This window comes from Diabrotica virgifera, chromosome 7 (assembly GCF_917563875.1).
Source record: "Diabrotica virgifera virgifera chromosome 7, PGI_DIABVI_V3a".
NCBI lineage: Eukaryota > Metazoa > Arthropoda > Insecta > Coleoptera > Chrysomelidae > Diabrotica > Diabrotica virgifera.
In genome coordinates this window covers 215,670,205-215,682,886 of record NC_065449.1, presented here as the reverse complement: position 1 = coordinate 215,682,886, position 12,682 = coordinate 215,670,205, and the positions used below count along the sequence as shown (strand labels likewise).

Sequence of the window (12,682 nt, the reverse complement as noted above, 5' to 3'; positions counted from 1 at the left end):
GGGACTTTTAAAATTTTTAATAAATATACCAATTAAATAAAAGTGGTTTTTACTTCATGTTACAGTTTTTTAACTATATGGTATCCAGCCAACCTAGGGAACTACCCCTTTTTAGTTTACATAAAATTGTTATGGCGATTTTGTTCCTTTAAACCCCCCAAATGTTTGTGTACCTTCCAGTTAAACTATTATTGTGGTATAATTAGTTAAACACAAGGTATTTAAAACTTTTTTGCCTCTTATTATTTTTTCGATAAGTCACATTTTATCGAGATGTGGCTACTTTTATAGTATGTTTCAAAATATACTTAAAAATGAAAATTATAAATAATTTTTCAGATTATTAAGAGGTCTCTATAGTCGTACTTAACTATATTTATACACATATGTGGTGGATTCGACAAATATTCAAAATATCTCGATAAACACTGGCTTATCAAAAAAGTACTAACAGGCAAAAACGTTTTAAAAAAATTGTGGTTAACTAATAGTACCACAATAATAATTTAATTGAAACGTACACAAAAGTTTGGGGGATTTAAGGGAACAAACCCCCCATAAAATTTTTATGGGGTGCACAAATTTCACTATAATTATTTTTTAAGATTTTCCTACCATAATAATACCACATGTCTGATTTTAATAAAAAATCTATAATAGTTTTCGATATATAGGAAAAAATCGATTGTCATTTTGTAACTTCAAAGGGCTGTAACTTTTTTTATGTGCACATTTGTACTAAGGTAAGTTAGGTTCAATCAAACTATTTTTGGTCCCAGAATATGTAATTTCATTTATGAGCTGAATTTTTGTTAATCCCTGTATCTATCGACACGATGCTAATGTCATCGGTATAGTAGGTACGCTCTGTAGTGATGAGTTGTCAGAAGATTGGCTATGTCAATATTCCTATTTCATAAAATATTCTAGAGCTAATTTAAACATATTTGTGTCTGATCCCATAACATTTCCAACTTACTTTCATTGTTGGAGATGTACTTTGGTGGAGAGCCGCTCAACTTACAGTGAAAGGAAAGATCGAGGAAAAGAGGGGACTAGGAAGGAAGGAACTATCGTGACTCAGAAACATCCGACAATGGACAGGGTTAAATTTTGAAAAGCTAATAAGAACAGCTGAAGACAGAGAAGAGTTTCCAATTGTAGTAGCAATCCTCCATTGAGGAGAGGGCACATTGAAGAGAAGAAGGAGAGCCGTTTGCTGCCCTTCAGCTCAATTAAACTTGAATTATTTGTCCTCTGGTCGGTCGACGGAATTCGTAATATTCTTTTTCAACTAAACACTTCAGTGGTGTATGTCGCTATTGGGAATATTACTCACATAAACATATAATTGACAGGAAATATGGAAATAAAAATAAAAAAAGAACAATTAAATACTAGGGTGTCCCGTCTTTGCATAAAAAATTTGTTTTTGAGCTACACTATCGCAAGAGGTACCCAAATTTGCGTAATTTTCCAGAGAATATGAAAATGTAAAATAAATACGATTGCATGTCACCTTCAGGGATCTACTAGACTTTAAAAGTTTGTAAATTTTTCGTTTGTACAGACCTAAATCATATACTTCAAATAATACACAAATTAAAATTAAAAGATATATTATTATTAAAATTACTGAAAAAGGTTCAAAACAATTTAGCAAACAAAATAGATCCTATATTTGATGACAAAAACTTAAAATTTGAACTTATTTTTGTGTCCAAAATTTGACATTTCTGCCCGAGACTGCAGCCTGGTTCTGATAAAGCTATCTCTAGAAGTAGAATAAGTTACATTTTGCGAGGCATCTGTAATCAGTTTAACCTATCTTTCCACATATTGTGTGTGGCAGGGAAAGTCAAAAACATCCAATATTTTATCTTTTACCATGATGTGAAGGCCCTCAGTAGAAATATGCCGAAGAACCGGCGGTGTTGTAACCTGACATTCGTGCCACATAATAATATCGGTGTAATCTTTAGCAGAGAAGTTAATTTTTGGTGTTTAAAATATTCTGCGTTTATCGCTACTTTCAGTGTCTCTAGCTTTTTTTATTCTTCGCCATGCCAGCTCCCTAATATGATCTCTATCATCAAACAACATACTCACAAGTAAGTTTTCTGGAAGAGCAAAAAAGGCATTTCTTTCGATAACAGTATCCACAACAGATCTTAGATTTTCGGGTAGAAATCAAGAGTGTATAATTAGTTGAAAAATATTATTTGCTCCATCCTTAAAAGACGCTTTTTGCTTAATTCTGAACCACATCGGAGCATATATATTAACAAGATAGTTTACAAGCAATTGTAAATTTTTAGATGGATTAAGCGTACTTACATAAAGTCTGAGTAGACGATTAGCAGTAGTAAGCCATCTGGAGTGCGCCATTTTTTCAGGTTGACGGTTTGCCAATTCAGGAGTACAGAAACCGGTTAATACTGCTTGACATATTTCATATAGATATTTTTGATCTGTACTTAATTCATTGACCACATTTTTTGGCAAGTCAGGCAAACTACCATTCACAGCAGAAAAAGACACGGTGGGTTTATTTTCGTAAGCAACTAACTGTTTTCCAATAGGTCCGGCGTATTCTCTAGGACCTGAAGTAGAACCCATCTATGGTCAGGAACAAGTGACGAAACGGTAACTCATTGGCATGAAGCAAACAAACGCACCATTGTAACGGTTTCTCCAAATACTCCTCTAAATATTGAATCACACCACCCTTTCAGCCAATATTAGTTGCAGTTCCATCATATCCAACGCAAATTACATCATCTAAATTCAAACTTTGACCCTCAAAAAAAGTTGTAATAGAAGTAAAAATTAAATTTGCAGTGCTACGACTAGGCGTTGTATGTCCCAAAAAATTGATCCGGTTGCTAATAACAATGAGATGTGTTCTTCCAAAATCGCTTTGCGATGGTAACGATTCCCTATTTTCTCATTTATCAGGGTCTAGTTCTTTCGTCCATCAAAGTAAATGCTATTTACAACAATACCTGCAACATCTTTCTCTAAACTTTAACGGAACATATAATATGTACGACGCAGTATTATACAATAGTACAGTACAATCTCAATTTATTTTAGTTCAGGAGCCGAAAAAATATTATTACAAAAATGACAATTTTTCCAAATTTTGAAGATCGGTAGAACCCTTAAGATATATTTTTATTTTATTTTTAAAAATACTGTGATAATCTATTGGCAATTACATAAATTTTAAGAGCTCTTTCATTAAATAATATTTTATATTTAGTTCAAGATGCGAAATTAAGCATAGTGAAATATTACCATAAAAATGACAATTTTTCAAAACTTTAAAGTTCGGTAGAACCCTAAAGATATATTGTTATAATTTTTTTAAAATTATTATGATAATTTACGAGCAATTACCCCAATTTCAAGAGGTCTTGTATTAAACAAAAACAAAAAGCGATTTTTCAGGACGCCCTATTAAATACACAAACAGAAAAAATGGAATGTAAGGAAACTAGAGTCAGATATTATTCATAAAGATTATTCTAAAGAGTTTAAAGCCAATTTCAAGGTCTCAACCCCCACAGTATAAAAAGAAACGTGGAGAGAAATAAAAGATCAAATTTCGATAGCAGTAGAAAAAGTAAGAGGATATAACGAAACCAAAAGGAAAAAAGAACGGTACGATGAGGACTGAGAAACAGCAACCAGGAAAAAAACTAGCCAGATAGAAATGGTTGAAGACAGGTACAGAAGGAGAATTGGACAATAAAAAAAGGGATGGATTATTGAATTTATACAATTAGTCCTGTCGCCAGGGGGGGTACAACGGCCTCCTTAATTCAGATGGACTTACCCAAGTTTTTTTTATATATTTTGACCCGTACAATACGAATTTTTTGGGTAACAGTTGATCCGGATGTCGATAAAATTGTTATAGACAAAGAACTTGAGGAATTACATAACAGTGATTTCTCGCAAAACAAAACATATTTTTGTATTTTTTGGGTCATTTTAAGCAAAAAATATTCCTACAAGTTTTTTCGTAGAATGCATAGTTTTCGAGATAACCGCGGTTGAACTTTCAAAAAATCGAAAAATTGCAATTTTTGAACCCGAATAACTTTTGATTAAAAAATAAAGTAGCAATTCTGCTTACCGCATTTGAAAGTTTAAGTCAAATTATATCGGTTTTGATTATTTGCATTGCTAAAAATTAATTTTTTTATTGTTAAACTAATCTATAAACACATAGGTTTCCCGTGCCGAATACATGCGTTTTAACGCATGCTACGTAGAAATTGCCTCGCTTGCACTTGTAGCTACTCTACCTACTCGTTCGATTTTAAATAAGAAATCATAGAAAACATCACTCACATACTAGGTGTTTACTACAGTTTACAGCTTTGTTTAACAATAAAATAATAAATTTTTAGCAATGCAAATAATCAAAACCGATATAATTTGACTTAAACTTTCAAATGCGGTAAGCACAATTGCTACTTTATTTTTTAATCAAAAGTTATTCGGGTTTAAAATTTACAATTTTTCGATTTTTTGAAAGTTCAACCGCGGTTATCTCGAAAACTATGCATTCTACGAAAAAACTTGTAGGAATATTTTTTGCTTAAAATGACCCAAAAAATACAAAAAGATGTTTTGTTTTGCGAGAAATCGCTGTTATGTAATTCCTCAAGTTCTTTGTCTATAACAATCTTATCGACATCCGGATCAACTGTTACCCAAAAAATTCGTATTCTGCGGGTCAAAATATATAAAAAAAACTTGGGTAAGTCCATCTGAATTAAGGAGGCCGTTGTACCCCCCCTGGCGACAGGACTAAATATTTGGAAGTAAATAGCAAGAATCATGTAAAGCTATATAAATATATAAAATCACAAAACCAAAAACACAACAGTTTAGATTGATGCCAAAATATGGAAGAAATATTAATAAAAGTTATTTAAGTCTATAGAAAGAACTGAAGAATGAACAGAAGAAACATACCTTGATAATAAAAACGAGATCTAAAATCCGTCAAATAAGGATACGTTACGTGTGATTAGAAAGCTAAAGCCAAAGAGAACAGTATGACTAGAAGAAATTTGAAACGAGCTTATAAAACGAGGTAGAGAAGAATATCTACGAAAAATATAAGACTACTGAAAATTTACAGATCCATATGACCAATAATCACAGTGCCTGACACACAAAGATGGAAAAAGATTGAGGAGCCTATAGAGAGAAAAATCATTGGGAGAATAACAGGCCCACTAAACAGGTAATAATGAATCTAGAAAACTAATGAATTACGAAGTAATAGAACTTTTCAAATGAGAAGACATCGTTAGATTTATCAAGACACTGAGACTCAGATGGATGGGACATCTAGAAACGAGATATACGGAAGCAGTTATCAAGAACATTACCAAATGCTGACTAGTTTCAGGCCTATCACGAAGAAGACCAAAGCGAGAAGGGAGAATTAGATTGTGCGTGTGTGTGTGTGTGTGAAAAAATGGCTTGGATGCGGGTCCGTTAGCCACAGATTTTTATTTTATTTTTACCTCAATTTATTAGTTTTGTTATATTTTTACCTATTTCAATTAAATGACTATATTTGTTTCTTTCAAGTAGTTTATGAGTAATTTAAATATTTTCATTTTATGACAACTTAGTAGATAATCTATACTAATTGAAAAATGAACTTGTGTCTGTCGTAAATTGTAATATAATTTATTTATATATCTCTCGTTAATTCTGCATTCAAAGAAAATATGGTTCAAATCTCTAATCGAAACATTATCATAAAAACAGAAAAAAAGTGCAGATGTGTCTAATATTTTCCGTGTCGAGTTTTTAACCTGACGATAGTAGAAATATCTTGCTTTGGCAGGTTATACTTAAATATGTATTCAGGTGGCGGAGAAAGTTCTTGATGTAAAGAAAAATATAAATTTTTTGATATGCTTGAAATATTTTTCCATTGTTTTTTCCATATTTTATTTATTTTATCTTTGACGTCATTTATTGCATCTGTCGATAAGATCTGAGTTAGGATCTCACCATTTTTTATTGCATCTTTGGCCAACTCATCCACTTTCTCATTACCCAGTATACCGGCATGCCCTTTTGCCCATATAAATACTACTTCCACTTTAGACAAATTATTTTTTATATTACATAGTATTTTTTATATTACAACTAAAATCAGTGTTTTCAATTGCATATATTGCAGATCTGGAGTCTGTTATTATCACAGCTTTTTCAATATTATTCTCTTTGATCCATTCTAGAGCTGTTTCGATGGCTATAATCTCAGCTGTAAAAATACTACTAATACTAGATAATTTATAATTATTATGTTGATGAGTATTTTGCACATACATAGCACATCTTAAGTCGACTTTAGATTACATGATTTATCATGTGATTTGTCATATAATTTGGTCATGGAGTGAAATTTACATGTTTACACTGTGTGATTTGTCATATGATTTTGCATTGTTTATACGGCTCGTTTTGTCATAAGCATTGTCATGCGGCTCGTCATGGGAAAATCATATGACAAATCACATGATAAATCATGTAGTGTAAAGTCGACTTTACTCCTGTTTGATTTTTAGAACCATCTGTGTAAGTTACTGTATAATCCACAATGTCGCTCAGTATAGATTTTACTAAAATATTATTTAAATGATTTGATTCTGTATATTTAGGAATTATGATTCTTGTTTTTTTTATCAAAGTTTTATACGGAAATTTATAAATTGGTAATAATTAGATAATTGCAGAAATGAAGAAGATGTAAGTTAGAGAATGGAAAACCTAAGCAAAAACAGGAAACAGTGGAGAACTATTGTAGAAGACACCAAGTTACACAACCAGTTTTAAAACCAAAATGTTAATGCAGACTGATTCCCCGAGACAAATGAATCGAATGAAGAGCCCAAAGAGGGCGGCAATCACTCCGCTAGAAGTTTAACCGCCATTATACATACATAAACATAATCTAAACATAATATTTACTAGCACGTAGTGAAGAGCCAAACAAATTATGAAAAAAATCTGCTGAGAAACAATAAAGAAATAAATAGTTTTAATATTCGTCTAGTTATTTTTTAATTAAACAAGTCCTCTAATAGGTTTGATTTTACAATAAACTCAGCCGCCGCCCGTATGTATTTTATGTCTTATGTATTTTATGTCTTATTACCCGTTTCTGCATTTTGACATAAATCATCGTGTTGGCATTTGCAAGTTAAACAAATATGTTTAGAAAACAAAGAAATATAAATCTTACGACACGTGGCGCATTACCTACAACTTGCTCGTATATCGTGAAACATGTCATGAAAATATAATATATAATATAACTTTTCGTATATATTTGGCCTAACTCGAGGTAAACAAATATAATATGGCGAATGTTATAGAAAAGCTAATTTTATTTTTCGAATGGATTTGAAAATAAATTTCTTTTACTTTAGCTGTAATAATTCATTAAAGCTAAATTGTTGATACTCTCCATTTGCTTGGCTATATTCTCACCCCCATACTTGCAGATTTCTGCTGAGATTTTATCAGTTCCTGGTGCTATGTTGTATTTCATTTTTTTAATAGCTTTAATTGTTTCCTGTAAGGTTGGTGAATAAACTTCGTTCTGATTTTCATTCAGGTTTAGGTGCACGGAAGAACACGGAAGGTTATCATCATTAGTGCATAACATATCCCTGAAATTATCAACTTATTTCTTAAGTATGGTCGCTTTCCATCTTGTCTCTTATATAGTATTATAGAATATAGCATATATAGCATACAGTTTAGTATAGCATAGTATTTGCTAGGATAACCTAGTAGACCTATAAGTTATTATGAACAAAATCACGTATTACAGTCAACATAAACTGTACTCAATACAAATAGACCAGGGCGCATCTGTAAAAATATTAGTACATTTTGGATGTTGAGAGGTGACTCATATTTTTTTGAAGAAATTGCTTGAAAATAACTCATATGATAATATTTGAGTTATCCTCCCACTCAAAAAGTCCAGAACATTGTTTAAATAATCAAAATGTCAAAAAATTAAGGAAAAATTCGACTTTTTTCTTTGTTCTTTGATTATAATTTCAAAAGTATGCATTTACGAGAAAAATCGTACTGACATAAAAGTTGTGTAATTAAATTTCCTACAATATAGGATTAGTTAAAAATTTTAAAAATTGTCACCCTTTTTGCAAAATAGCAGTAATTGCGTAAAAACCATAAAAAAAACTATTCGCATTTTATGTCTTTTAACCATTTATGCTGCACTTAGGATATTCATATTTCACCCAAAAAAACTTAATGATAAAATAAAACAATACTGTAAATTTCGTTAAGATCGGTTTAATAGATTTTGCAAAATAAATTCTGAAATCCAAGTTTAGCAAAAAAAAATATTTTTCAAAATGTTGCAGGACTTAAAATAAAGCAGACAGCAAGTTGATTTTTTTTTACAAATAGAAGAATACTGTACCTTTCATTTGCAATTTTCAAAATTAAAATCGGTTTTACTACAACGGCGTCAGGATTTTCTTTAAATAAACATTAATTTTTGGTGCTACGCGCAGGACAGCGGATACGTTTGCTCTGATTGGGCCAATGACCCTTGAAAATGATTGATAAATTTTAATTTTTAGTACATTTCGATATAAATAAATAAATAAATTTGTTTATTGCAAAATAGAAACGCATATTCCGTCCTTTCAAATAACACTTTTTTAGCAAAAATTTTCTTTGTTCATATATTTTAACTTAGAGAAAAAAGTTTATTATTTTTAAACAAATATGCAATTGTTTATATTAAACAATATTTCACAAACCATAATCAAACTAGTTTGATTTTTATGGAATTAAAATATTGAAATACAACAAAATATAGAGTAAGAAAATAATATATTAGATAAACATTGAAAGAAATTTTGGTGGAAATCAACTTGTCTGAATCGAACACCGCTGTCCTGTGCGTAGCACCAAAAATTAATGTTTATTTAAAAAAAAATCCTGACGCCGTGGTAGTTAATCGATTTTATTTTTGAAAATTGCAGATGAGAGGTAAAGTGTTCTTCTATATTCAAAAAAATTTCAACTTGCTCTCTGCTTTATTTTCAGTCTTGCAGCATTTTGAAAAAAAAATGAATTTTTTGCGAAAGCTGGATTGAAAAAATTTATTTTGCAAAATCAATTAAACCGATCTTAATGAAATTTACAGTATTGTTTTATTATATTATATTGTTTTTCTGGGTAAAATATGAAGGTTCTAAGTTTAACATAAATGGTTGACAAACGTAAAATGCGCATAATTTTTTAATGGTTTTTTTCGCAATTATTGCTATTTTGCAACAAGGGTGACAATTTTTTAAATTTTTAACTAATCCTATGTTGCAGGAAATTTAATTACGCAACTTTTATGTGAGTACAACTTTTCTCGAAATTGAGTACTTTTAAAGTTATAATCAAAAAAACAAAGAAAAGAATCGATTTTCCTTCATTTTTTGACATTTTGATTATTTAAAAAATGTTCCGGACCTTTTTGAGTGGGAGGATAACTCAATTATTATTATATGAGTTATTTCCAAGCAAATTCTGCAAAAAAAATATGAGTCACCCCTTAACGTTTATCTCAAAACAGATGCGCCCTAGACTAAAACGTGAAGTAGAAAAAACCCATGATAATTAGCAAGCAACAGGAAACAGCATGTCTACTCTACGTCATTCAAATCCCAGTAGAAATAATGCCACACTACAACTACCTCGGCATAATAATAAATGAAGAATGGACCAACAACCGGAAGATAAGAGCGCACAGGGAAAAAGCTAGATCCAACCCAATGAGCGTCTTCTTCAAGAGCAATACCGTCTCTCTTGGTATAAAAGATAGAATGATGCGCTGCTACTACGTCTTCTCTGTCCTTTTTGAAAGTGTTGAATCGTGAATCTTGAACGAAGATATGTGCAAAAGATTGAAAGCGTTTGAGGTGTGGCTGTATCGGAGAATAAATCGGCTAAAATCTCGTGGACTGATTGAATCACAAATTACGAGGTCCTCGGGAGAATAAAGAAGAACTGAGAGGTACTGACCACCAGCAAGTCTAGAAACTAACAACAATTCGTGCAAATTATGCGAAATGAACCCAGATATGCCCTCCTACAAGCCATCTTGCAAGGAAAAATATTTGAAACGCGACTTCCAGGAAGAAGATAAACATCCTGGTTAAAGAACTTCAGAGCCTGGTTCATTACAGCATATATGTAGCGTTTCCTCGCTGCTGCAGATAAGACAAATATTGTCAAGGGCGCCCCCAGGGAGGGGCCAGGTGGGGCCATCGCCCCCCCTGAGAATTTGGCGAAAGCGTGTAAAAAATATTTAGCTCTCTCTTACTTTATATTATAAAATAAATTCCATATTAATCATAATCGCTCACGAGATATGCCAGTTTAAATGTATTTTTTCTCAATCCCTTATCCCTTCTGACTGAGACGCATATGTTTGGATGGAACCGCATCGTTTTCGGTGCGCATGCCGCATGCACTGATGATGTCCGGTCTAGGCTTATCCAGTTGAGAAATGAAATAGGTGGGCTGAACGGCCGATCTGATACGTCTAGTAGTACGGTAGTGCTCACAATTTATATACTGTTATTCATAGAACTTATATTAACGTGTTAAAAGTGTTTTTTGTGCAACGTGTAAGTATTATATAATATACTTTATTTCTCACTTGACCTTAAATAAAATAGGCTTATTTTTACGAGGTAGTTATCTATTGTGTGTAAAGGTAAAAAATACTTTTTTATGAATTAAAATAACATCATTTGCGTCTATGAAGTACAATTACAATATTTATTTCAAAAATTGTGCTTGAAGTAATAACATTTTTTATTAGTACCCTTCCTACTTTAAGAAAATAAGTTATTCCTGTATAAAAGTGAAAATTGCATCAGAGAAGACTTCCTTGGTTTCACCCCATTAAAAAGTTTAGATGCTGAACATATAGCAAATGCTATTACTTTAACATTAACAAATTGGGGCTTGAACTTGGAAAATGCAGTTGGCCAAGGATATGATGGTTGTAGTACAATGGCTGGGGAAATAACTGGAGTACATAAAAAAATAACTGAGAAATACCCAAAAGCTCTATATTTTCATTGCGCCAGTCATCGGCTAAATTTAGTAGTCAATGATTTAAATGACATACCATAAATCAGGAATACAACTGGCACAGTTAAAGAAGTTATAACATTTTTTCGGCAGAATGGCCAAAGAAGGGCAATAGTGGGAACTCTTCAAAAACTATGTGAAACCAGATGGACCGAAAAATATAAAGAAATTCGAAAGTTTAGTGAGCAGTTTGTTAGCATCGCTGAAGCACTTCAGACTCTATCGACTGAAGGTAACCGTGACACAAGGCAGAAAGCTTTCCAGCTTCATTGCGCAGTTACAAATACAGCATTTGTGATATGTCTACATGTGATTGCCAAATACTCTGCCAAGTTAGAAATCGTTACGCAAATGTTACAAGGTGTCAGTGTAGATATTTTGAAGATATCAAAACACATTCAGAAGGTTACTGAGCTATTCAGTTCAGACCGACAAAATGGAGAAAAAGAGTTTGATAACATTATGGCAAATGTTGAAACAACAGCAAACAAGCTTGAAATCGAGCTCACATATCCTCGTGTTGCTGCGAGACAGGTTCACAGATCAAATCACTCTACCCAGACTATCAACGAATACTATAGAAAGTCCATTTTCTTGCCTTATTTGGATTCTTTGGTTCAATCGTTGAAAGATAGGTTTTCAGATAGAAACAAACCATCATTTGAAATTTTCAATCTGCACCCTAAAATCATGAAAGATCTTTCTAAGGAAGATTTTGAAAAGTCTATTAACAACATAGACAGCACATATTGTGAATTGTTAGACAACTTTAAGGAGCAATCAATTCTGTGGTTCGACCTTTGGAAAAACACGGAGATAGATGCCAAAGCCTTGGAAAAACTGAACTTGATAGAGGTTCTTGAGCATGAGCATGCCTGCTTTTTGCCGTCAGTAGCAAAAGCCATCCAAATAGCTCTTTGTCTGCCACCAACAACTTGCACCATCGAGCGATCATTCAGGTAACTAACTATAATTTTATTACGTTGTATTCTTATCCATGTGTTTCAGTTCTTCTAAAACTTACATTACAATATAACAACCTCGATACTTTTTTACAGCACTCTCAAGCGTGTGAAGACCTGGATAAGGAATACGATGTCGAACAATCGTCTAAGTGGGCTATGCCTGTTATCTGTACACAGAAGAAAAATAAAAGAAAATAAAGAAAACTTCATGCAGAAAGTAATTGATTTATTTGCGATGGACACCAGAAGAATTCAATTATTATTTAAGTAACATTTTACTGACACTAACCGTGTTGCGTTTTAAACAGCAAAACAATTTTTCTTGTATTTTTTGTTTAAATACCCTTTGCCCCCCCTGAGGAAATATCCTGTGGGCGCCCTTAAATATTGTCATGATGATCGCCGATATTCGTCGTGGACAGTCACATCAAGAAGAGGACCATACAGTATCTTTCAATTCAGGTTGGCAACGAAGGTTGGAAATCATCATTTCTAATCTAAGAGTTTATGTAAGCTGCATCCTAACA

At 32.3% G+C, this 12,682-nt stretch overlaps 1 protein-coding gene across 1 annotated transcript; it reads left to right on the top strand.

Moving 5' to 3' along the window:
- The first annotated feature begins 3,718 nt into the window (after positions 1-3,718).
- On the top strand, positions 3,719-12,426 carry LOC114326757 (52 kDa repressor of the inhibitor of the protein kinase-like). The gene is made up of 3 exons (XM_028275187.2): positions 3,719-3,732; positions 11,238-12,149; positions 12,249-12,426. Exons 1-3 carry the CDS (start codon positions 3,719-3,721, stop codon positions 12,424-12,426), a joined length of 1,104 nt encoding a protein of 367 aa, XP_028130988.2.
- Positions 12,427-12,682: the final 256 nt, after the last annotated feature.